The sequence below is a fragment of the Notothenia rossii genome (assembly GCF_949606895.1).
Source record: "Notothenia rossii genome assembly, chromosome: 8".
Taxonomy (NCBI): domain Eukaryota; kingdom Metazoa; phylum Chordata; class Actinopteri; order Perciformes; family Nototheniidae; genus Notothenia; species Notothenia rossii.
Window position 1 is genome coordinate 32,116,414 of NC_136906.1, and position 27,820 is coordinate 32,144,233.

Here is a 27,820-nt window from a genome sequence, read left to right on the forward strand (position 1 = left end):
GCTGACCGGACTCTTCTCTTACAGGGGCTCAGTGTCGGTAAGCCGTTCACCATGAGCCCTCCGCTCCGCACGCTCAGCTGCCTCTGTCTCGCGCTCGCCCTGCTGATGCTGCATGCGGCGGCGGAGTACTCCTCCAGAAGCGACTTGGACTACGAGTTCGGTGACTACCGGGGCCGGTGGTGCATCGACGACCACGGGTTTGTTTACGGGATCGGAGAGGTGTATTACCCGAGTACCACGGCGTGTCCCTGCACGTGCACCGTGGACGGTCCCGTGTGCGTCCGACCCAAGTGTCCGCGCATCCACCCCCGGTGCACGCGGATGATTTATAGGGCGTGCTGTCCGGTGTGCGAGGCTATGGCCAGGGTCTGTGTCTACGGGGGCAAAACGTACCGGCTCCTAGAGGAGTTCAGGGTGAGAGAGATTCAAACTTTTGCTTTGAAGATATAGATTAATTATAAACAATACAATCAACTCTTTAATCAGACTTTAGTTACACCTGGAGTCCTACATTCATGCTACCCTGCAGTATACAAAGTCATTCAAACTAGCTGCACCTTTACCAGCTTTGAAAACACTTAAATGATCAATAATGATAAAACATATCATATATTATTCTTAAATGAACTAATCTGCAATGCTACTTTAAAGGAGACCTATCATGCAAAATGCACTTTTTGATACATAAATATGTGTCCCTGATGTGTCGGGGAACTCACGCAGCGTTACAAAATAAAACCCTCTCTTTTCCTCCGTGCCCAAATTTCTAAAAACGGAGCTACAACGGAGCTGATCCAGATTTGCATCCGATATGACGTAATATCGGAAATGTAGATTGGCTTTACACCCGGCCCTATCAGAAACGTTGCTATCATAAACAATGCCCGACAGTTTTGGAAGTAATATGTGACCCGCTCTATCGAAATCAGTCGGAAGTCGCAACGGTTCATTTCAAAATAAACGTGGATTTGGTTTGATTTTAAACAAACAAAGTCTTGGCTTTCAGAATATTAAACTTTTATTTCCAAAATCACATGATAAATACATTTTTGAAGCTTATAAAGGGAAGATGACTGGCACCTCTCACTCGCAATCTGCTCTTCCGTAGCGCCGCTCCCACTCCCTCCTGCTGAAATTATGAATGTAAGGCGTGTATAGTAATCATATATAACATGGCAGGGTCCGTTACAGTTTGCTTTCATCTGATTTCAAATAAATAAATTCGTGGCTTTCAGAATATTAAACTTGTTTCGGCTAATTCAGATGATAAATACAACTTTGAAGCTTGTAACGGCATAATTACAAGCTGAGAACGGAGTAACTTAACGTCACTGCAGGCATAACAACAGCCGGTGTTTCTCGTGAAGGTTTTCCCCGGGAAACAAACACAAATGCAAAATTACACAAACACACACTATGGAGTCAGATTTGGGTCAATATTCTTGCGCGCAAAACAAGCTACTCACGAGCGGAAAATGTGCTTTTACACACACATGAAATGACCCTCGCGCGCAGATTAAACCCCCGCGAGCAGAGACAGCCCTCTTGCTCGCTTGCGGGAGTGTCAGTCACTCTCGCTCGCGGAGTCTGTCTGCGCGCGCGTGAAAAGTTTCTCACACTTTGGGGCGGAGCCACTGGACTTGACAGCTGCCAGGAAGCCCAGAGTTGCCAGGTTTGATAAATGCCTGACCTATCAATTAATTTGATATAAAAAAAATATGCATTCATATGACAATATCATCATCAACATCATCTATTACTATAGGAGTGTTATATAGTGTGTTAAAAAAACAACTACAGAAACACTATATATTATACTATGGTAGTACTATTTAAAATAATATAGTCTTAATACGGAAACACCAAAAAAAAAATCTATAGTAGTACTTTTACAAACACTATAGTAATAATATGCATTCACTATGAAAATATCATGATATTACTCGGAGTGGTCTATAGTGTGTTTAAAAAACAACTATGAAACACTATATATATTATACTATAGTTATTATTAGATGTGGGGGGAGGGAGGGGGGTTGGAGCGAAGGGACGGAGCTATCAGAACGACGAGGCTTGGCTGCCGGGCTAACGGTTCGTGTCGCTACCAGTCCGCTGACATAGCGCGTCAATCAACGGTAAGTTTTGCCCATTACTTGCCCAGTATTACTTTGAATATTATTATTGTGATTGAGGATTACATCCGCTTTGAAGACCACCGTTTTATATCGTGCAGTTTAGCGGCAAAATAACATCAGTTAGCCAGCTAACGCTAGCTTTGTTGAGTTTATGCTAGCTAAACAAGTAGTGGTTGTAGTCTACAGCAGTAATTAATATATTATAGCCTACTGCTTTGGCACTAACGGTGGTGTTTTTAAAGCCTTTATAAATTATCCATGCTATTTTCTATTTAGCTAACGTCGAAGTAGTGTATGTGAAATCAACCTCACAATAAGATGTGTGTATATTACAATTATTAATGTCATATTTCAAGATGACTACTTAGATATTACAATATGATTGGTTGAGCTGGAGTTCATTATTGAGCTTACACGTTAACATCACAGTCATCTGAAGAACAAACCCAAACCTTGTTGTTTTTATTAATTGCATTACCAAATGGGTATCAAATAAACAGTAAGCATTGGTAACACAACTTCCAAAGTTACAGTAAAATAAAAAGGACCCTGACTCGGACAATACACAATCCAACATGTTCAACAGAAGAGAATCAGTTATATTGTTTGTACACATGGTACTTTACATATATATCTGTTTGTTTAAGGTGTCCAGGTGATGCCGACAGGCTGGACCAGAGAGTGAGAGACAGAACGGGACTCCTCACAGCAGTGAACTTCAGCACAGGTACAAATACTATTTTTTCATACTGTACAAAGAATCAAGAAAGATATTGGTTTAAATGAATGAAGTATTGACTTTAATACACTGATATAAATTCCATTAAACAATACTAGATCACTTACACATCAGTGAAGTTGAGGGTTTTTTCCATGCAACAAGTTACATTTAGATGTTAACAATCAATATGATTTTGTCAGCTTTCTAATTTAATGTATTGAAGGCAAAGATATTTAACACATAGTGAGAACTGCTACTATTTATCTCTCAATATTGTCTGTAAAAACGTGGTAAAATTTATTCTTTCAGTGAGACAACAGAGCAAGCTTCTACAGTTGCACTACGTTTTGTAACATATTTTATTATCAAAATAATATTTAACTATTTCAATGTTGATGAATTTCATACTGTTCATTCATAATCTGATTACAATTACAAAATAATTATATCTACAGCCCCTAAACACACAAACACACCGCTTTCATAAATAACACACTTGTTCTGCAATAATATGTTTTATGTTTCCTGTCATTTTTGTTAGGAAAGGACATGCCTGAAAGACATCTCCTCTTTCTCTGAGGGTCAAGAAGAACATCCAAGAGGAAAATTAAAAGCTGATTTTATGAGATTTTAAGACCAGTACAGGACATTCACTAAGAAACTACTTTTATTGTGAAAACAAAGATCTGCACACCAAATATTTTTGTAGTCTATCAGGACCATCATTTGTTTGTGACGCTGCCTGCAGCTCAGAGAAGGGGTGGTTATAGTCAGGCTTATAAAGTGTGGCGAAAAACATAGTCAGCTGATGGGATGCATCTATTTCCACATCTACACTCCATCAGCTGATTATTTGTATTTGCCTCGCTTTATGAGCTTCACAACACTTGTGCCTTGTACTGCAGAGTTTGCAACGTCACAAATAAATGGGGCCAATCTTCAGTCAGATGTGAATGTGTAATCTAACATTTTCAGTAAGAATAATGGACGAAAGGAGTGCAAATACAAATACAATTTATTGAAATGTGAACCAAAAGTTAATCAAAAATGTTTTAAATAAAAAGCACATATGGACAGAAGGTGTAAAGCCTATTAAATATATAAGTAAACACATTTAGTCAAATAACGTGACAGACTAGGCCTGTGCAGTTGGTATCAGCTTTGCCCAGCATGGGCTCCTCCATCAGGCCTGGACCTCCTCGCTGATGAAAGACCCTCAGTCCTCTCCAAATCAACAGACGTCGTCCATCACACAGAGGTTTCTCCCTGAAGTCTCTGCAGCTCTATGGACACCACGCTGTCTCAATCCGTCCACACTGAATATGAGGGGAAAAAATAATAAGCAAATAATAAATGCTTTAGACAATAAGAAATATAAAGTTGACAGTTGAGCTGCTCAGTTTTTTTAGATTGTCAATACTATTACTGTATAACTAATATGTCAGGTTAAGAGGCACCTTCAAATAAAGATTGGTCTTTAAATACATGTTGTCCTTTGAATTTGTTGTCTAAAGTCAAGGATCTAGAACTGGTACTTAGTTTTAATGATACAGTCTGGTTATTATGCTGTTTGGAGGAGGCCTCACAGGTAAGAGTACTAACTAGCTACCATCACATGTACCTTAGCTTGACTTAAATGTATTAAACGTATAATTAAGTGATGGCAAAATATAAATAACTAATGTCATGCAAACATATTAATATTTGCTTGATTCCAGAGTTGAATTTAGCACAATTGCATACAAACATCAAGGGATTTTAAGATTCTGAAGTCTTCGTTCTAAATAGAAAATAGCATGGATAATTTACAAAGGCTTTAAAAACACAGCAGGAGCCCAAGACAATTATAAAACGTGTCATTATTTCAGTACAGTTCAATTGGTTTTATTTTCGTAAACGGTTATCAACCGTTAGTGCCAAAGCAGTAGGCTATAATATATTAATTACTGCTGTAAACTACAACCACTACTTGTTTAGCTAGCATAAACTCAATAAAGCTAGCGTTAGCTGGCCAACTGACGTTATTTTGCCGCTAAACTGCACGATATAAAATGGTGGTTTTCAAAGCGGATTTAATCCTCAATCACAATAATAATATTCAAAGTAATACTGGGCAAGTAATGGGCAAAACTTACCGTGGATTGACGCGCCATGTCAGCAGACTGGTAGCGACACGAACCGTTAGCCCCGCAGTCAAGCCTCGTCGCTCTGATAGCTCCGCCCCTTCGCTCCAACCCCCCTCCCTCCCCCCACATCTACAGCTGATCTACAGGTGAAAAGTACTTTTGCGACACATTTATCGCAAGAAGTGTAGCAAAAGTCAAGACCGCAGATTCGTCGATTTATACTGCCACAGAGCAGATTCGTCAAGTTGTAATGACTGATTTGAGAGGTTGTAATAACCAAGTCGCAGTTGTAATGGAAAATATATTTAAAAAATATGTATTTTTCTGCAAGTGAACATTTCATCACTAAGTTCATTTTTTTCTACAAGCTACAAAACTTATTTTTTTCTTCTATGACTTCAAATTTGGTTCACAGCTACGTGGATATTTTATACAAGTGTACATTTGGTTCACAGTTACGTGGATATTTTATCCAAGTGTAAATGTATGCACACAAGCTCAGATTTTTTTTCTGCAAGTGCTCACATCAGGTTTTACACGCTCTCGCATTTTGCACCATATCTACCTTCATAGGAATCTCCTCTTTCCAACAGTGTATACAACTCAAAACGTGTCTTCACGTCTCTTTTGCGACTGATTTCGATAGAGCAGGTCACATATGGTCGGTGCATGTTTACATTAGCATCACTAACACTCAGAGCTAACCTGTACTGCACAGAGCATGTGTGTGAAGAAGCAGGAAATAAAAAGGATCTCACCTTGTGGTATAACCGGCAAGAGAGAAAGCCTTTGAGCTCCATACTGTTTCAGAGATAATCCTTGATAATCCCTGATATGGCGTTTCATCACCGCAGTATCTGCCGGTAGCATCTCCCGCATGAGCTCAGCCCCCTCATTTTTTTTTTATCAATCTTTTCTTTCTTTTTTAAAGCTTTATACCCCAAATCAGCACTTTTGAAACAGAAAGTGAAATAGAGGCTAGAGTGGGTGATTTGTTTGGTATTTTGAGCAAAACACTTCATAAACATGTTTTTAATATATTTGTATATATCTGAGACCTATGCTATTGCCTAAAAATGAAGTATATTTAGATGCCATTACTTGTTTACTTGAGTAACATACAGGACCTTTACTTTTAACAGAGTATTACCACACTTTGGTATTTCTACTTTTATTTAAGTAGCCTACAAGATCTGAGTACTTCTTCCACCTGTGGTACTTACTATATATATTTTTGAACTTTTCGTTCCGTAAAGATTGCATTACTCATATACCACAATGAACCATATGGGAAAATGGATCCATTGAAAGTGTTCATTTATTATCTATTTCCAATATGTATTTCTGATTTATATCTGTCTTTATGGGGAGTTTCATCAACAAAACGTTATAAATGTGTGCTTTATTAATATTGATCTGAACACATTTCTGAGCTGTGAGATAAATGTAGTGGGATAGAAGTGTAAATAAGTACAACATGTAAATACTCAGGTACAAATACCTCAAAGTTGTACTTAGTTATGATGTGTGTGTCATTTAAACTTGTGTGTGGCTTCTGGGTATATTTTCAATTATTTTTGTCACATGCTATCTTACAAGAAATGATTTAAATGAAGTTGTATAATGCATTTAAAAGAGTTTCAATATAATAGGGCTCAGGGGACAGGCTTAGATAGTTTATTAGAATAAGATTATAATAAGGTTTGCATATGCTTCATATAAAGTGTAAATGATTGGTGGAGACCAGTGGCGTCGCCTGGTGCCCCAAATGTTTTTTCTGTAGCCCCGGACAATTCTCCCTCAATAATATAATACATTAACCGTGCTTCACCTGAACCTCATCATGACACTAGAGAGGACGGCAGGATTGTTATTTCCCATGTTCAGTGAATGCAACAGAGGCAAGACACCAGACCAATCAGAGAGTTGCATGGCAATACAGTACAAATACTTCTGGGTCTCTGTTTCATTCAAGCTCGGCTCTGTGTGTATGTGTGGCAATAGCGCATTTAGTGTGATTGAGCGAGCGAGAGAGAGAAAGAGAGCGTGCACCGGTGCCAGCAGGGACCATGTTGTTAGCATCTGGTTAGCTAGCTGCACTAACGGACATTAGGAGCTGTTTCCACAACAAGCCGGAGGAGAGTCCTCTCCAGTCAGACTGAGAGACTCAGGTGAGCTAAAGGACTCTGAGTGTTTAGATCAACCCGGTATCACGGCAAGACGTGAGCATGTGACGATTTACCATGTTGGGTGACGTGAAGATGTCACGATTTCGTCCCTTCAAACGTGACAGTTACATGGTATTGTTAACATGGCCCAACCAGTGGAGAAATACCCGGATTTGCCAAGCAAATGCTGTAACACGACGGTCAGTTGTTGATGTAAAGGCCCTGACACACCAAGCAGTCACCAGAGAACTCGCCGATGCCGACGCCGACTGTTGCGTCGGCGTGTTCTCCTGCGTCTTGGCCATGTGTCGCACTGGAACACACCGCAAAGACTTCAGCCGAGCCGACGCCTTTTCGGCAGTCGGCCAAAGGCAGTCGGCAAAAGAAATCACTCTGATTGGCTGTTCAGCTAGCGAATCAGTGCATGAGAAGCAAAACGGAAGTGAAGGACCCAAACAAACTATTAAGAAGGCAAATCTGAGATTTCATTGAACTCCAGCTCTCGACACAGGTTCGGGAAAGCCCCATGAGCTTCTCGTTGTAGAGTGAAAATGGAACGCACACGCTATTTGTTGTTTGTTCATATCACGCAGTCTGTTCTTCTTCTCTCGGTTATCACGCAGTCTGTCTTCCGGTTGTTGCCTCTTGTGAATGACGAATACACACTACCGCCGCCTGCTGGTAAGGAGAGTTATTGCCACTCACGCATGCGCAGTTCCTACTTGCGTCTTGGCCGTCGGCTGAAGTCTTTGCAGTGTGTTCCAGTGCGACAAATGGCCAAAACGCAGAGACGCGAGGCAACGCAACTGTCGGGGTCCATCTGTGTCAGTTCTTTGTTGTCAGATTGGTGTGTCCGGGCCTTAAGGCCAGAGAACTCGCCGAAGCTGACGCCGACTGTTGCGTCGGCGCGTTTTCCTGCGTCTTGGCCATGTGTAGCACTGGAACACACCGCAAAGACTTCAACCGAGCGCGTACGAACTGCGCATGCGTGAGTGGCAATAACTCTCCTTACCAGCAGGCGGCGGTATTGTGTATTCGTCATTCAAAAGAGGCAACAACCGGAAGACAGAGAAGAAGAACAGACTATGTGATATAAACAAACAACAAATAGAGTGTGCGTTCCATTTTCACTCTCGTCCATCGAAAACATGTTTTGTGCGGTACTGGAGCTATCAGCCATTGGAGTGTTGCTTGTGGAAGACATTCTCAAGCAACCGTTTCGCTTCTCATGCACTGATTCGCTAGCTGAACAGCCAATCAGAGTGATTTCTTTGTCCGACTGCCTGTGGCCGACGGTGCGGCACACACCAAATTGAGTTTGGGCGACAGGGCACGCTTCGTCGTCCGACTAATGAAAACGGCCGATTTCGGCCTGGTGTGTCCGGGCCTTTACGTGTTGTGCATCGGTGATTAATAAACTAGAGCAAGTCAACCTACTCGTTGGTCCAATCCTTTCCTAAACAAGAGCCTCTATATAAGTTATAGTGAACACTTATAACAATAGAACATGGTGTCAGAAGTGAAAACGATACATAAACAAGCCAATGTTAGTGTCCAGCGGACCAAAAGGTACGTCAGGTTTAGTGCCGTCTATTATTATCTTTTCCGTGGAATGCAGAGGAAGAGGCTAAAGCTAGCTAGCGCGCCACGATGAACCAGTTTCAAGTGTCACCACCTGAAAAGTTCACTTACAAGGCAGATGACTGGCCTAAATGAATAACACGATTTGAAAGATTCCGCATTGCGTCTGGATTAGAGACACAACCAAACGAGAATCAGGTGAATGCCCTCATCTACACTATGGGAGAGGAGGCAGAGGACATACTGACTTCTCTGCGCTTAAGCCCCGAGGAAGCGAGTGAGTACGTGACTGTTACTGGAAGACTGGATGGACACTTTGTGGCTCGAAGAAACATCATTTTCGAGAGGGCAAAGTTTAATTAGAGACAGCAGGAGCTGGGCGAGTCGGCTGACAGCTTCCTTACAGTGCTGCATTGTCTGGCAGAGCACTTTGGATATGGCGCTCTTCATGATGAAATGGTGAGAGACAGAATTGTGGTCGGTTTGAAAGATAAAAGAATATCAGAACAATTACAAATGGATCCTGAACTGACGGGAGAGAGAGCAATAATTAAAGCGAGACAAAGTGAGCTGGTAAAGACGCAACAAGAAATTCTCAAAGTTAATTTCAGGACAGACATCGCCAGCACACAGCTCAACAGCGTACACGCGCGGCAACAGTTTGGCACACGGCCGAAGCACGTTAAAACACACAAAGAGAAAAGAGCACCGCAGGATAAACAAACACAATGCAGAAGATGTGGAGATGCAAGAGGGCACAGTTTGCAGTAGTGTCCAGCAAAGGATGCAATGTGCAACCTCTGCAGAAAACAAGGCCATTACGCCAGAGTGTGCAGGAATAAAAAAAAGGCAAGAGTGGAACGTTGCAACAGTGACTGGGGAAACAGATGATGATGTTGCATTCCTGGGCTCAATATCAGATGATATAAGGAGCAATCCTTGGATGACAGGCATCAATGTGGACAGCTACAATGCAGTGCTTCAAGTCGACACTGGAGCAGATGTTACTGCAGTTCCTCATACACTGTACACTCAGAGCCAGTTCAACAGGCTGATGAGCCCAACAATGGTTCTGAAGGGGCCAGGAAAGGAGCTTTTAAAGGTAAAAGGAAAGTTTTAAGCCACTCTGAGTAAAAATGATAAAAGCATAAATGAAGATGTATATACAGTTGCAAGAAAGAGTATGTGAACCCTTTGGAACTACCTGGATTTCTGCATAAATTGGTCATAAAATGTGTTCTGATTTTCATCTAAGTCACAACAATAGACAAACACAGTCTGCTTAAGCTAAAAACACACAAACAATTATATGTTTTTATTGAACACACCATTTAAACATTCACAGTGCAGGGTGGAAAAAGTATGTGAACCCTTGGATTTAATAACTGGTTGACCCTCCTTTGGCAGCAATAACCTCAACCAAACGTTTCCTATAGTTGCATATCAGACCTGCATAACGGTCAGGAGGAATTTTGGACCATTCCTCTTTACAAAACTGTTTCAGTTCAGCAATATTCTTGGGATGTCTGGTGTGAATCACTCTCTTGAGGTCATGCCACAGCATCTCAAGGCAAGGCAAGGCAAGGCAAGGCAAGGCAGGTTTATTTATATAGCACTTTTCAACACAAGGCAATTCAAAGTGCTTTACAAAAAATGAAAGACATTAAGAAAATGAAATCAGTCATTAAAAAGAAAAGATAATAAAAGAAACATTAAAAGAAAAATACATGGATAAAAGTTACAGTGCAGTTTAAGATGTGAATAGTTCAATTAAAAGCAGCGACAAAAAGAAAAGTCTTCAGCCCGGATTTAAAAGTAGTAAGAGTTGCAGCGGACCTGCAGGTTTCTGGGAGTTTGTTCCAGATATTTGGAGCATAAGAAATGAACGCTGCTTTACCATGTTTAGTTCTGACTCTGGGGACAGAAAGCTGACCAGTCCCTGAAGACCTGAGAGATCTGGATGGTTCATAATTTAGCAGGAGGTCAGAAATGTATTTTGGGCCTAAACCATTCAAAGCTTTATAAACCAGCAGCAGTATTTTGAAATCTATTCTTTGACATACAGGAAGCCAGTGTAAAGACTTCAGAACAGGAGTGATGTGATCCAATTTCTTAGTGTTAGTGAGGACTCGAGCAGCGGCGTGAATTAGCTGCAGCTTTCTAATAGATTTTTTAGTGAGACCTGTGAAGACACCATTACAGTAGTCGAGTCTACTGAAGATAAAAGCATGGACAAGTTTTTCCAAATCCTGCTGAGACATCAGTCTTTTAATCCTAGATATATTCTTTAGGTGATAGTAGGGCTGATTTAGTAACTGTTTTAATGTGACTGTTGAAACTCAGGTCAGAGTCCATGACTACACCTAGATTTCTGGCTTTATCTGTTGTTTTGAACATTGCAGACTGAAGCTCAGCACTAACTTTTAAACGTTCTGCCTTGGCTCCAAAAACCATAAGCTCAGTTTTATCTTTGTTTAATTGGAGAAAGTTCTGACACATCCAGTCATTGATTTGTTCAATGCACTTACTCAGTGTTTGAATTGGAGCATAGTCTCCTGGTGAAATTGTTACGTAAATTTGTGTGTCATCCGCATAGCTATGGTAACTTATTTTGTTGTTTTTCATTATCTGAGCCAATGGTAGCATGTAGATGTTAAAGAGAAGAGGCCCCAAGATGGAGCCTTGAGGTACCCCACATGTCATATTTGTCAACTCAGATGTGTATTTACCGATAGAAACAAAGTTTTTTCTGTCCTTTAAGTAGGATTCAAACCAATTAGAACTGTTGCAGAAAGTCCCGCCCAGTTTTCTAGTCGGTCGAGTAATATGTTGTGGTCAACAGTGTCAAACGTCACAGGAATAAAAAAAATCTTTCAAAGCTTCGCCCATTCACTTGAATGGGGTGACGTAGAAGATTTTTAATCCGAACTGCATTGTGGGGAGCGGAGCATGGCTTTGCAAGCATCGTGAGCATCAAAAGTTGAGCAATGTTCAACTTTTGATGCTCCGATGCTTTAGAAGCTGGCATCAGCCAATCAAATCCCGTTTATGCAAATCCCGCCAGTACAAGCGCTAACCAATCAAACCGCGTGCAAGCTGGGAGAGCCAGACCGCAGTTCATTTCCTCATATTCCAAACGAGAAAAAAAAAAGCAACTTAAAATCTGCAACATGTAATAATAGAAAGAGGGGCTGTCTTGTGTGTGCTGTTAACCAAAATGTACATGTGTAGGGATTGAGTAGTGGGATTACGGGTACGTACACAATTACTTATTCGAAATGTTTAGAACTTGAAGTCAATGACATTCAAATTGTGTTCCAGTTGTCGAGGTGTGAGCGATGTCGTTGCCAGGCCAACAGAGAGGTGTACTGCAGCATTTCGGAATGCCCTGCCCCTCACTGCGTCAACCCCACCTACGAACCCAACCACTGCTGCCCCATCTGTAAGACTGGTAAGACTCAGTCAGTGCCCGGACATCTTTTTTACCATTAAACCAATTCCCTTCTCATCATCCCAGAAAATACTCAGCTGTGGTTTTGTAACTAATAAAAAAGGAAACAGAGAAGTACATGCCAGCGAAATTAATTTAGTGTGATTTTATTCATGCAATTTTAAAGGTATACTTATGGTGGCCGACAGGTGCAAATGCCCAAATGGGCCAAAACACTTCAATTAGGAGAAACACACTGCCACTTTAGAAACAATGCAAATATAGAATCACAAATGTGCCAAATCACATGCAAATGAGGAAACATTTATACCAACTTGACAACACATGCACATCATTTTGAAAAAATTATCCAACTTGAAGAAACATGTGCAGCATTCAAGTGTTTTATCTGACTAGGTTAGCTACGTGGGCTAGCTTACAGCAGATCTGAAATAATATCCGAAAGAATCATGAGATCACTTTTTATAAGCCAATAAAACTTAGTTTTTAGGCACTTAGCTAACTTCATAATCCCCGAACGTAAACAAGTATCCCAGCTGTGTGCATCATTTTTTAGTGTCCCCCGGTTTCTGTTATGTTTTGAGCTTCTTGAAGCGTTTTTTATATGTATTGTTTTTATTGAGTGCCCCCTAGTGGCACAACATACATAATGCACGTTTACATTTCTTTAAATTACATTCAAGTTCGTAAATATATGTATAATAAAGAATGGTGCCGGATTGAGTGTTAAACCCAACAATTAGTTAGCATTTTTGTACTTCACAGATTTTACAAATATTTTTCCAAAGCCAATCGAAAAAGTTCCATTGCTTTCAGTCGAAGCGAGGAAGCCCTTGCGATGCTAACTTTTGGGTTGGCCTACACAAAAACGTCATCACTGCACTACTCAATTGAGTTATATCCAAAGATTAATAGAAATAAGATCTGACACAAGCTTTAAACAAACCTTTAAACGGTCAGAAACAAACAAACACTTTTAGTTTTTTATCTGGCATTCAGTGAAGAATAACGTCATTGTTTTCAGTATCTGTAAAAAGTACTTTATACTTCTTCATAATCCTTTTTCTTAAGCAAATAATCAACTTTAAATTACATAAAATTAAAGCATTACAACTAGAGCCGGGACTCGATTAAAAAAATGTATCTAATTAATTACAGGCTTTGTAATTAATTAATCGCAATTAATCGCATATAAATATTTGACCTGAGAACAGTGAGAAGCAATTTTTTTTCACATGGATTTTAGTATACCATTGAATAATGACTGAATACATAAGCTTAAGCAACAAAACATTGTTTATTTTTTTCAAGATGGTACTTAACCAAGACCAACAGAAAAGTGCAATTGTTGCCATAAAGTGTAGCAATAGCATATTTAGGAATATAGTACATTTCAGAGATTCAGGTAGCCTATAGGTAGGTAGACCTTCTGTAAACTATAACACTTTGTTTTTTAAGTAAAACACAATACTTTCAAGTACATTCAGAACATTGGAAACCCTGACTATTAGAAAACATCTCTCTGTTGCTTCAGAGGCCATAACAGACTTTGTTGATTTACCAACAGTTGATTTAAAAAATCTAATACATTTCAGTCCAACTCTCTCAATTACCTTGGCCAAAACAATAAACAGTTCAACATAAAGTGCCAGTTGCACCAACAACGTAATAAATAGTTCAACATAAAGTGTACCATTTCAAATAAAATAAAAAAGTGCCAGTGATTGACCTCAATCCCTCCTATTCTTCCAATATCCTGATGAAAAATAAAATCTCTCTGTTGCATAGGCCACTGTTTGATCAACGCGAATTGGGTGTGGGTCCTTGTACTCCGAGTCGGGCTAACGTCCACGCTAGCTTCCACGCTAGCTGCTATATGTTTTGCATTGAGGTGATACTTGAGGCTTGATGTGCTGCGGTGATATGCGAATTTCTTTTTGCATAATTTGCAAACAACCGTGCTCTTATTGACGCTTCCATCCATCCGTTTTTTAAAACAAAATGTCCCATCCACGGGGCCAACCAAAGCGGTCTCATCAGCTTGTTCGTTCACGTTTGACTATTGTTCACTGTGGTTTGTTGTTGTCTGAAGTAATGAACGTTAGTTGGTGCTCCAGTATAATCGGTACCCCTGAAACTCATCCAGTGAGAAACGTTCCGCGGTGCAAAAATAAGTGCGATTAAAATGCGTTAATTTTTGTGTAATTAATTAATCTTAATTAACGCGTTAAAGTCCCGGCCCTAATTACAACATGTTGGCCATGTTACTGGATTGAAATCTAAGTATCCGCTCAAAGCCTCTCAACTGGAAATAGTGTCATCAATGTGGACCAGCCAGCCACTAAAGCAGGGGTATTCAACTAAAATTCAACGAGGGCCAGTTAGAGAAAATCTCCCCATGCAAAGGTCCGGAACATCAAAATGTCTAAGTTGCTTTATGAATTAGTGTGATATATATTGAAGTAGCCTGTAGCTTTATCAACGTCTGCATGTAATCAACAACTGACTGACAATCAAATAAAGAAAGTACAATTCAAAAACAACAATATTTATTGTCAATTAACATTGAACTATACAGATATACAGTAAATACTGTGTATATGTGTAATGTTCCTCTTGGGCTGCGTGTAGCAGCAGCTTGAGTTTCCCTTTTTCTTTGTTAATCGTTTCACATCATGACTTAATAGTTTCAGACGATTATAGAACAATATCAGTCTTTACACATCATAACAATTGAACAGTTTTAAAGTTTCCCTCTTATATTGCAGCCCCTCACTCACTTTTTTTAAATTCAGTGAGAGAATTGAGCTCGAGCTTGTCCTGCCAGGAGTTTGTAAATCTGGGCTGAAATGGTGTCAGGGCCATTCTCATACACATGCAGTTGCTCATTGGTTACAGTGATGCAAACACAGGTATGGTGAAAAAAGAGAGAACTATTCGAAGCAGAAAAGAAACAGCGTAATATACCATCTGAAAAAGGCCTGTGCTATAATGCTTTAATTAACTGGCTATTCTTTATAATATACTCAGATAAATAGGAGAGAGAGATGTTAAGTTATAATTCAAGGGTTTTTTATTATTACTTACAGCAGGGGTGGGGAACCTTTTTCCTTTCAATTTTTACAACATCCTCCGAGGGTCATACAAATTATTGAACTCAACCTCTGCTTAAAAAAAACTAAAATCACAGCCCATTCATTTGGCCTTTCTTTCATGCTGTGCAAAGAAAAAGCAGCCTCTTAATCCAGAGATCTTACCATGACTTGCGTATGCATGCACGTGCACGGTTGTGGCATGACCACCAAAACAGAAAGATATGGACACAAGATGTGTGCAAATGTATTTAGTTTCCTATCCATGTGAACATGATTTAAGTGGGGGGGACCTAACCTCCTCTAGTGGGGTCCGGGGGCATGCTCCCCCGGGAAGATTTTTTTTTTTAATATTGAAGTTAAAAGCATCAATCTGGTGCAGTTTGAGAGCAAAATGAAGAAATCTATGGATACATCTTTCAACACCCATATGGAACAGAACTGTAAGCAGATTTTTCTTTTTGGATATTTTACAAATCACTCCCCTTTTAAACTCTATTCTTGTTATTTTTAACAACTTTTTTGTTACTGTCATATAGTATTTTATACCAGTTTTTCATTTAGTCTCATTAATAACTATAATGATCATATCAAGGTGTGCCTTAACCTCACTGAGCTGAGGTTATATGAGCCTCTCAGGAGAGAGCTCTCTTCCACCTGGTTGTAGAAAAGCTCTTTAAATTCGTTAGCATAGCTAGCTAACCAGATGCTAATAACAACAGATCGCCACTGTGCTTACAACTAAAGACAAAACCACGCAAAAACTGCGGCATGTGTACGGCTCCTTATGCGTACTGCAATATTTGAAGGGCTGGAGCGGCGTTCCGGTGCTCTCCGTCAGCACTCCTTTATATGAGGTGTGACTTGTGCCAAAGAACAGATAACTAAGCTAACTGAGCGGAGAACTGACGTGTCAACGTGAGCCAACGCCTCCATCAATTTTGAATGGGTTGACGTACAATACAGGCGGCGTCACAACGTTGTCAGACGTCAGACGTCACGGCGACTTATTATAGGTAAGCCCAAAGTACGCGCTCACGTGGCGGCGGCGTAGCTTAGAAAGTCCTATCATATGATAAGCGTGTGAATGACGTGCGTGTGCATATGGGCGTGAACGACGTGCGTGTGCATTAGCGCGTGAATGACTTACGTCTCGCCTCCGTAAGCATTGTATCTCTCAATTCAATTCAAAGCTTTATTAGCATGCATATTTACATACATTATTGCCAAAGCTCTGTATAGTTGCAACATCTATACAAAAATACACACAAATAAACTAATAAAGAGTTATAAAAAAACTGCTAAGAACATGTTTTTTGTTTACAAGGAATACAGATCCATTTCATTCATATAATACATTAGGCTAATACAAAATAGAATATGGTATATATACTGTATATTGTGGAACTATATATTGTGGTCACGTGCAACATTTCATTTTCCAATTCAGCTGTGAGATCCTTGTTGTATTTTCTTGTCAGTGCCTGGCATGTTGTCTTTATCAGCTCTTCAGTCATATCGCTCAGCTTGAGAATGGGCGCAAATGTTTCACATACTGCTGTTCTGATCTGGAACCTGCACTCAAGTCACAAATAATGCCATTCATTCAATTCAAAATAATTTGTTTCTGAATACATTTTATGCACTCTCTTCAGTTGTCAGTATATCAAGCAAAGAGAGATAGCAGGCTAGTGCGTGGTCAGGCGCATTGTGAAAGCAAGACAATAAATGGCAAATATAACGTAATTTTGAGGAGACAAGGTTGCACAATAACATAGTTACATGTTCTTGTGCAACCTCAAATCCGTTTTTTTTCTATATTTGCCATTTATTGTCTTGCTTTCCTATAATGCGCCCGCCCACGCACTGGCCTGCCATCTCTCTTTGCTTGATATACTGATACATTGCACCCATACACTACACACATTACTGATTCAACTGATATCACAATTTAGTTAGGCCTACTTAAATAAATATAGGCCTACTGTAATTGGAAAAGAATTATGTGTGGTGTCCTTGTTTTGTCCGTCCTTGTAGGTAATTCTTGGTTTTAGAATTAATTCAGTAATGTGTGTGTGTAACACAGAAATAATACATCATTGGATAGTTTTCTCAAATGAAAATAAGGAAATAAAGTTATGTATCAAGACTCAGTGTGAGTTATTACTTTCTTCCTTAACTTTGCATTCTTCAAAAATACACAGACATTGCAGCACATCGTTTCACGTCTTTGCACAGCCTTTCTCAGCAGTAGAATGCGATGTGTTGGCGAACCTTTGTTTCCTCCTGACAGAAGCGCTCACTTAAAGGTATACTCATTTCAATAGCTTTATTAGCATGACCTCAGTTACATATAGTATTGCCAAAGCTCTGTATAGTTGCAACATCTATACAAAATATAAATATACAATACTCCCCCTTGTGGCCAAAGGCGGACACAACCCTTGTATTCAGATGTATGCTTGAGTGCAGCAAAATGTAGCACAGTGACTATTTTGTCAACTAAACATCATAAAACAATACATATTTTAGTAAATGGGACATTACAATCTCCGCACATTAACTCTATATTTGCCTCGTGGTGCCAAAATGAAACTAAATAAAATAAACAATATATCGGGGTTGCTTCTTCTCTGAACTTCTACTGCATCCCTCCATATCAAATAAACGACGATCGACACGTTAGTGAGCTCAGTGAGTTCGTTCATTGGCACAAATCACACCTCATACTTTCAGACGAGACATACCAAGTGAAGACACGTTACGCTCGTGTTGTGTTCAAGGAACCTGTCCTTGGCCTGGAAAAACAGGTACTCGCTTGTTTAATTATTTTTGCGGTCTAGATTTCTTCTTCTTTTTTGAAGTGAGAAGTGACGGCAGAAGGGCCTGGCTCATTTCGTGGCATCTGCAGGCAGTGGCAAGTACTTCCGGCATCTGCCACAGACGCCACTACTCCGTGGGCTCTGTGGCAAGTACTTCCGGCATATGCCACCGATGCCACAACTTGCCGAGGCATCTGCCGCTGCTCAACGGGAGTTGCCACAAGATGCCAGAGTAAGAGAAGGTTTACTGTAGCTGCCATTCGACTTCCGTGGCAAATGCTGCTATTTAAACCCGTATTTATCGTGTAAAATGTCGCTGTTTAAGCATGACTTTATCGAACTGATCTGTACACAGGACTGATGTGCGATCTCTATTTTTCAAAAAGATTATTCATTATCATTTCTATTCAATTTTACTTGGAGCATGGTTTGCTAAAATAAACAAACATGCTATATTTATGATGAAATATTGGCGAGTGAGGGTTGCAACGCCCTTGGAAATTGTCGCTTCTTGAGGGGAGTTTCCACTGCTTGCTACGATAAACCAGGTGTATAATGACTAGTAAAGACAAATAATTAACAAATAAATATCTGTATTGACACAGCAACGTGTACACTGGTGTTATTAGACTTGGCTACAGACTTAGGGCAGCTGTAACTGATTGCAGTTGCCACTGCTAGTGAGATGCTAAGGTTTACTTGATAAATTAGACAAAGGACAGTTATATTTGCCCCATGCCTTCAGCAGCAGCCCATTCACTTTGATTTTATCCCGTTATAAATTTCATCATTTCGACAATAAAGAAATGCTACATAAACGTTATCTTGCACGTTTTATCGAACCATCTCCGTTTCTAACTTTCAATATATTGTAATTTTGGATTCGCTCAGGTGTGGCAGGAAACACTACCACTTTGTCAGAACCTTCTAATAAATACAGAGGAAGCTTTGTACAAAATATAGGACAATCTTTATTTTACCCACAACAGTTCACTGGTAAGAGGAGAGGAGAGAACAAGAGGAAGCGAGTCCACGGGGCACCAGAAACCCCCACTAGACTGTGGAGTCCACTTTTAAATACACTTCAGCAGGGCTAGTTTTACTAGCATTTAACGCGGCACACCACACTGGTACGTCTACACTACAGGCATCAAAAAATGCTTTCAACGCTTCGCCCATTCACTTGAATGGGGTGACGTAGAAGATTTTGAATCTTCGCCGAACTGCATTGTGGGGAGCATGGCATGGCTTTGCAAGCATCACGAGCATCTATCGGCATCAAAAGTTGAACAATGTTCAACTTTTGAGGCTCGATGCTTGGCATCAGCCAATGAAATCCCGTTTATGCAAATCCCGCCAGTGCAAGCGCAGCCAATCAAACCGCGTGCAAGCTGGGAGAGCCAGACCGCAGTTCATTTCCTCATATTCCAAACGAGATATTACGGTAGCAAATCACCCGGTTCTTTACGACCGGAACTATTTACCGGGATACAAACCGGAGGAACCAGGCATGGAGGGAGGTGGCAGAGACAGTGGGTGAAACTGGTCGTTTTTTCGCCTGTTTGGAGAGTTTATATCCAGTTTACTTCGTTTTAACATTGCTATTGCTCTGGGGCGGGAGATTCATGTGATTGGTTGCTCGCAAAAAATCGCCAAGCTTCAGACACGCCCAGCTCCAAGATTTTTTCATGCCTGTAGTGTAGACGGCAAGGAGGGATCGCGGCTCGCACTCACTAAAACCCCGGCCCTGACTATCTATAGGAGGTAACAGGCCTCCCGATCCTGACACTCGAACGTCTTTCCTGTCTGGCTGTCTTCGTCGCCGGCAGCTCTATCCGCTGCGAACGACACCCTCCCACCCAAAAGAGTGCCGAGTCACATGTAGCGTCCTCCAACCCCCATTCACAGTTCTCCACTGCCTTTTCTCTTGCTGTCAGTTTCCCAGCTGTGAGTCCCTCCGCTGATTAACACACCTGTTTCAGTTCGGTTAATCAGTGCCCATGCAGGGACATTCACATCACAATATTTAAAAAGAGATCTCTCTCTCATCTGCGTGCGGGGGCGGGGCCTCACTGACATGCTGCTGCGCTGTGCACACAGTTCTGCCGGTAATGAATATTAGGATACATTTTGTGAGGAAACTTTTCCACCAATAATTCCAATAAGTATTCCAAAATATATTCACTTCAGGTTTACGAAAGTAACTGTAATCAGATTAGTTGTTTTTCAAATGTAACGCGAGCTGAATACAGTTAGGCTACTTGATTTTTGTATTCTGATTAGGTAACGCCGTTACATGTATTCCGTTACAACCCAACCCTGTGTACAGATTATCAATCCTGTGTACAGATCAGTTCGATAAAGTCATGCCTAAACAGCGACATTTGACACAACATATACGGGTTTAAATAGCAGCATTTGCCACGGAAGGCGAGTGGCAGCTACAGTAAACCTTCTCTTACTCTGGCATCTTGTGGCAACTCCCGTTGAGCAGCGGCAGATGCCTCGGCAAGTTGTGGCATCTGTGGCATATGCCGGAAGTATTTGCCACAGATACCACAGAGTAGCGGCCTCTGTGGCAGATGCCGGAAGTACTTGCCACAGCCTGCAGATGCCACGAAATGCGCTTGCTGTCTCACACTGACGGACGGACGGATGCTCCGTGGGGGATGGATAATCCACACTAAATGTCTCTTAATGTTTACCGGAAGCAGTCCACGGACTCTGTTAACAGCTTTTTCTGGCAGCAGGTTCCACTCTGGAAAGAATGAGTGTTAGTAAATGTTCTGGGTTGCCCTTCTGACAGCTTCTAGGTGCAACGAGGCAACAACAGCTGAGATGTTTTAAACAATCTTGAAGAAGAGGACTAACCAAGTCAATTCCACCAAATTCAACCGTTCGAGCCTTTCTGGACACTGCTATCCCCCCTGTAATCCCCATGTATCGACCTCTTCCTTATATTGTTCAAGAGTATCATTGTCCTTATCAATGTAGGGGTCCCAGGTACACTCTAGTTTAAAGCTTGCTACTTCCACAAAAGCTGTCTCCTTCAGATTCTGGGGATCAGCAGAGTAAATTCAGGTGTAAGAAGTTGAGCAAACTATTTCCCTGTGTTCCAATTTGGTCAACTTGTTAGCCGAACTGTTGTGAATTTCAACCCAAGAGGTGGAATAAGTACTCAAATCAAAAGTAAAGTAGAACTATGAAAGAGCAGGAATACTCTGCAACAACTAACATTTCAAAATGTTACTTAAGTAAAAGTACAAAAGTATTGGCTACAAAATATACTTAAAGTACCAAAAGTAGTCATTATGCAGATTGCTCCATTTCATTATATATATATATATATATATATATATATATATATAAATATATATATATATATATATAATGAAATATATATATATATATATATATATATATTGTGTTTTGATTATAATTGTTGATGCATTAAATGTTATCAAATCTGGTAAAGGTGGAACTAATTTCAACTGATTGTGAATTTAATCCTGGTGTATCTTAAAGTGTTGATCCTATTGTTTATGATTAATCTACAGCAGTTGTCGGCAACCCCTGGCACGCGTGCCAGCATTGGCACGCGGCACCGTAACCAGTGGCACACTTGGAATAAGTGGAATAAGTGTGCAAAATATTTAAATTGTATTTTCGGATCCTGAACGAGACCGCCGCCAGAGCGCGTCTCCCGTTACCTGCAGAAGGAAGCCATGCACGCAACGCAGCCCCGCTCTCTTTACTCCAGGTGACTTTCTGCCGCTTTCCTCCGTGGTGCAGTGCTGATCGTTTCAACACGAAGGAAAGCACTTCACAAATTGCAGTACCCATAAGGAGCTGTACAAATGCCGCAGTTTTTGCGTGGCTGTGCATTTAGTTGAAAGCCCAGTGGCGATTTGCTCATCTCTCATCGAAATAATATGCTACAAAGGGGGCGGACTGGCCATCTGTGTGTTGAACTTTCCTGTCGGCTCCCAGACCGTAGTCGAGGAGGGCAGAAGCAACAAGCTTCAGGTTCAATAACCCACTTTAGCTTAAATGACTGGAGAGAGGTGAGCTCTTCTTGGGAGGCCGTTGCATTTATTTAGCGGTTCTTCTGTTTCACAAAATACATCACGGACCTCTGTTTTTCTGCTTTCCCGTTTCACTTCCAGAAACACGCTCGCTCACTGTCGCTCTACCATCCACAAACACATGCACAAGCCAGACCCCTCTCTCTCTATCTCTCTCTCTTAAAGGGACAGCGATCTCATCTCACTCTGCATGACCCGACGCGACCCTAATATCAAATGTGTGCTCTGGAGAATCACAGAACGGACGATCGTCCTTATTATTATGCCGTTTAAACCAATTACTTAAAGTTGTTTGTTAAATTCGGCATCGTGTATGTTGCGACACTGCTTCCCCGCAGCAAGGCTCCCCCGCCCTCCTGCGGATAGTTGACGAGCGTTAAGCTCCTCAACCCCCCCCCCCCAGTTGATAATTCTCGATAGTTGGCACGCTGATAACATTTTTTTTTTAAATGGCACTTCATATCAAAAAGGTTGCCGACCCCTGATCTACAGGTACTACATAATTGTAGTGGAGTATCAGTACAAAGTAGCATAACATTGAAATACCCAAGCACAAGTACCTCAAAATTGTACTTGAGTACTTTACTTGAGTAAATGTACTTAGTTACTTAACAGCAATGTTCAACCCCAAGGTTGGGTCACGTCTTTTAACGCCTCGCCACATACAGTATATTTTTGGGTTTCTTGATCTGCTAGTAGTTTGTAGTACTTACTAGCATTGAAGCACATCTCCCAAGAGTCAACCCATTCCTAGAGTATGGTCAGGTCACCTTGTATAGGAAGTGCATTCCTTTTATGAATTGAGGCAGGAGAAAGGTAAACAAACATAAATATAGCCATTGTTGGCAGTAAAATAAAAAGCCACATGGGAAGAAACACTTTGAAATACGCTAATTGGTAATCAAATCAGTACCAGTTACCGTGAGTGTGATTGTGTCAACAGAAAATGTTCACTCCCTGCTCACCCCTTTGCCTGTCCACCCAAGTGATCAGGTGAAAGCATGTACTCAAGGCTCCAATGAGGTCGGCCAACACCAATATTGACGGAGAAATACAACGCAATAAACTGAAAATAGAGATCCTACATGTGACGTCTACAATACAAAATGGTAAATTACGCGAGCATGGCCGACATGGCTGCATCAAATAAAAATAGATATTACATTACATTACATTGCATTTAGCTGACGCTTTTATCCAAAGCGATTTACAATAAGTACATTCGACCAGGAAAATACAACCTTGAAGAAAACAGAATCATATCAGTACATCAGGTTTCATAGAGCCAAACATTTCAAGTGCTACTCAACTGGCTATAGATAAGCCAGTCCTTTATTAGTATATAAGTGCTCTGTTAGCAGTTCTTTGTTAGTAATTCTATCGCTCGAAGTGGAGACGAAAGAGATTAGTTTTCAGTCTCCTCCGGAAGATGTGCAAGCTATCTGCAGTCCTGATTTCAATGGGGAGCTCATTCCACCATTTTGGAGCCAGGATAGCAAACCCACGTGTTTTTTTTGCTGATGGGAACTTGGGTCCCCCTCGCAGTGCGGGTGCAGCGAGCTGTTAGGCTGATGCAGAGCGAAGTGCACACGCTGGGGTGTACAGTTGAACCATGTCCTGGATGTAGGAAGGGCCAGATCCATTCACAGCATGATACGCAAGTACCATTGTCTTGAAGTGGATTCTAGCAGTTACTGGAAGCCAGTGAAGGGAGCGGAGGAGCGAGTGGTGTGGGAACATTTTGGAAGGTTGAAGTCCAGACGAGCCGCTGCATTCTGGATGAGCTGCAGAGGTCGGATGGCACATGCAGGTAGACCAGCCAGGAGGGAGTTGCAGTAGTCTAGGCGTGAGATGACGAGAGCCTGGACCAGAACCTGCATTGTTTTCTGGGTCAGCTGGGGACGTATCCTCCTGATGCTGTAAAGAGTGTATCTGCAGCAGCGGGTTGTAGCAGCGATGTTTGCAGTGAAGGACAGTTTGTTATCTAGGGTCACATCCAGATTCCTTGCAGTCTGAGTCGGGGAAACAATAGAGGTGCCGATGTTGATTGTTATGTCAAGAGTGGGACAATCTTTTCCCGGAAGGAAAAGCAGTTCAGTCTTGTCAAGGTTGAGCTTGAGGTGATGAGCAGACATCCACTGAGATATCAGTCCCTTCTAAGGGAAGTTTCTGGAGCATAAACACATGCTGTGTCATATCCCATCCCGCACGCACGCACGCACGCACGCACGCACGCACGCACGCGCACACACACACACACACACACACACACACACACACACACACACACACACACACACACACACACACACACACTTAATCTCAGGTCCATTAGAAGGCTACCATTATAAGTGTTCACCCAGCAGCTTATAAAGTCAGCCCTCTTATGTCAGACATGCTTTTTACTGCCATCTGCGGTAAAGTCCCTCTCTAACATTGCTGGGATGTGTGCAGCGGGGTTATTCATAACTTGTATTGTGTGTTGCTTTTTAAAGGATAAATGGGAAAACCATAGCAGCTACACAATCAAAAGGCTATTTCATTGATTCTTCATGAAAAGAATAACCACATGCTGCTTTATTGTTAAGCTGTAGTGTCTATTTTTACTGCTCCTCTGATGGACAGATGGTGAGGGTGGTTGCGTCATTGTTTTTGTTTTTATTTTTTTCTGCTGCCAAATTGCCTCATTTCAGCTGTGCTTTATGGAACGCAGTTGGGTCTGGCATCAGATTAACTGTACTTCCTCTCCTCCCGCTGACTGCCTTTAGTAATTGTTTCACAGGTAGCTGCCAATAAAGGAACCCCCATCTGTGATTGAGCGATCCAAATGATATCAAGGGCTGGGTGTTCTGCATATAATGAATTTACTCTAAAATATCATATCGTACAATGTATATACACAGTATGTATTATATGCACTGAGTAAAGAAATAGCACCAGGAAGGATTTTTTGGGGATTATTAGTATTATTTAGTTCATTTTTAATTTGCATAAAAGTCAGTATCTGTTGCTTTTGTTGCTTGTAGCATATTAGCTAGATATTTAATAACGAATTTGAACTAACTTTAAAGAATTAGGTTTGGTCAAAAATGCAGTTGACTTACTTGAAACTGAAGGAACAATCCAAAAACCCACTGCTACATTATTCTACATGATCTATTTTAGCTCTGTTTTTGGTCTCAACCATCTTTGTAGAGCTTAATGTTTCGTGGCTAAGTAGCATACAGTCTTCTGTGGTGAATGACACAGATGAGAGTGATGAGGCTTTTGTTTCAACTATGGTTTCGTACAACTTAAATTACCTTCATAGAACATGTTAGCTAGCTGTTACTCCATGTTTCGAGTCTTTGTGTTTGGCGAAGCTTGCTGACTGTATCCAACTATAATATCTTCCTTTATTTAAAAAAAATGTGTTAGACACTGCAAGACAGTCTTCATTCGTTTAGTATCACATTCACTACAATCAGAGTAAAATATAATACAATATATGAATCCTGGGGTTAAGTTGGGTTGATAAAACGGTTGCTCCATTGCAAAAAATAAGTCAAATAGAATGAAAATGTTTATATAAATAAGGAGAGTTAAATAAATAATTTGCAATAAAAAGATAGACTAAAGGGAAGTTAAAATAAAATAAGAATACAAAAATAAGCAGAAATATCTAATGAACATAAGAGAAAAATATGTATGTGCAAATTGCACTACAATACACAACATGTTATATAGGCCTAGCTGTGTTGGCCGAACGAGACACAAAGGGACTGCTTTTACTATGCTGAGCAACAAAACAAAATGTCTCCTGTTTGTTTAGGTCCCAACTGCTTCGCAGGGGACAGGGTGGTCCCAGCGGGGGAGCGTGTGAACATCGACCAGCGGACGGTGTGTTACTGCACCTACCGGGACGGGACATGGCACACACACCCCCAGGCCACCTGTGAGCAGCGCCCCCAGCCCAGCCCGACACCCAGCGCCCCAACTGAGCCCACCAGAGACGAGGAGCCCGGAGGGAGGAGGTTTATTCCCAGACTGGGTCTGATTCCATGAAGTGGAGTGTTAACATTATTATCTATTACTTACATCAGGATATACACCCTCACTCAATCTGTACATTAATATACCAACACAATTATTTAAGAACTGTGGGATAACTGCAGGGAGGTGTTAAGCATGATGAAGGAACTTATGAAAGGGGGGTGAAAAGTGGCAGGAAAAAATATGGTTGAAAACATGTTGCATGAATTTTCAAATGGACCATTAGACATTGTTTGAAAGGCCCAAACCCTCTTAATAACTGTAGCTATATATCTGAGTACATTTAGATAAAATGAACCTCTGATTTAAGACAGAGTTAAACAAAAGAAAGCCTCTCATTTCCAGCCGATGAGAAAATCAATTTTGCCAGCAGTGAATGAAAAACTGTCCTGGCCAATTTGAGCAGCTTTAGCTAGCTAGCTAACCATTCACTTTAACAACTATTTAAAGAGCCTGTGATACGAGTTTCCCCCATCATCCAAACCCATCAATTTGAGTAAATATTGTCCCCTTGAAAACCGTTACTGAACTGATTTTGGATATTTGTACTTTGATAAACATTAATCTCCCTTCAATGTTGACCATTTTCTGGATCTTCTCGGGGATTCTTCAAATCCCGCCAAATTATGTGTGACGTCATTGCGGGCACAGCGCTCCAGCTGCACCGTTCAGGATCCCAGCATCTGCATGTAAACGCACGATGGCGCACACAGCAGCAAGCTCAGACAGCGATGACAGTTTAATTTTGAACGTGTCTGAGAGCTCATATGAGGCTGAAGGATTGGTTTATGTTGTATCTGTTAGAAGTTTAGGAATTAGGTGCGTCAATATGGGCGATCATACAGTCATGTAGCCAGTGGTGGACTGGGACTAAAAATCAGCCCGGGACTCTCGACCGGCCCACTTCGGTACCGTCCCATCGGGATTCGTCCCAATGGCCAGTCCGCCACTGCACCCAGCCCACCCCACGTAAACTGTCAACGGGGGGAGCCTCGCTGCGGGGAAACTGTGTACCTAGTGTCCCGATCGGAGTGGGAATAATAATCTGTGCATTTTATCAATTAATTTCCCCAACACACATTTAATCCATGTTGGTGTATTACAACTACAAAAAGCATCAGTTTGTTTTCTCATCAGGAAATGCAGACCGGTGTTGCAGTATAAATTGAGTCATGACAACTGGCGACATTCTATTATTTTCGTCATAGGAATGCGGGGCGTGTACATTGAGGACCCATTGTTGATTTACCAGAAAATAAACATGTCGATCGCCTCGTTTGTCATTTACGTTCATCTTTTGCTTTATCTGCCTTCCTAAGATCACTTTGATGCACATTCAATACTCGTATGTGAGGTTGTGGGGGAGAGGTCGATATCGTGACACTTACAGGGAGGTATCGAACATTACAAAGTAGGTGACTGTGTGGATGCCTGTTCAAAACATTGCAAACTTGAATAAATCATTTAAAATGGTATATTTGTGTCCGACTTTCATTTGTACATCGTTTTTAATGTGATTTATAGTAGCTTTGATAGCTGCCCATACCTTCAGACAGCCTAAAAGTAAAACACAAGTCGTTTATTCACAGCCCGAACGCTTATCGAGA

The 27,820-nt window shown here is 41.1% G+C and overlaps 1 protein-coding gene and 1 long non-coding RNA gene across 3 annotated transcripts; both read left to right on the plus strand.

Moving 5' to 3' along the window:
• Nucleotides 1-27,688, plus strand: LOC307014443 (von Willebrand factor C domain-containing protein 2-like). 2 transcript variants are annotated; one of them, XM_079642341.1, is made up of 3 exons: nt 1-414; nt 12,053-12,182; nt 25,993-27,688. In XM_079642341.1, the coding sequence occupies exons 1-3, from the start codon at nt 52-54 to the stop codon at nt 26,223-26,225; spliced, it is 726 nt and encodes a 241-aa protein (XP_079498467.1). In that variant the 5' UTR covers nt 1-51; the 3' UTR covers nt 26,226-27,688. The 2 variants fall into 2 exon arrangements, with proteins under 2 accessions (XP_079498467.1, XP_079498468.1); XM_079642342.1 differs by lacking the exon at nt 1-414 and adding an exon at nt 5,178-9,833.
• On the plus strand, nt 2,200-4,340 carry LOC307014445. Its single transcript, XR_013801220.1, has 2 exons — nt 2,200-2,862; nt 3,398-4,340. It is a non-coding gene; the product is annotated as an uncharacterized lncRNA (long non-coding RNA).
• Nucleotides 27,689-27,820: the final 132 nt, after the last annotated feature.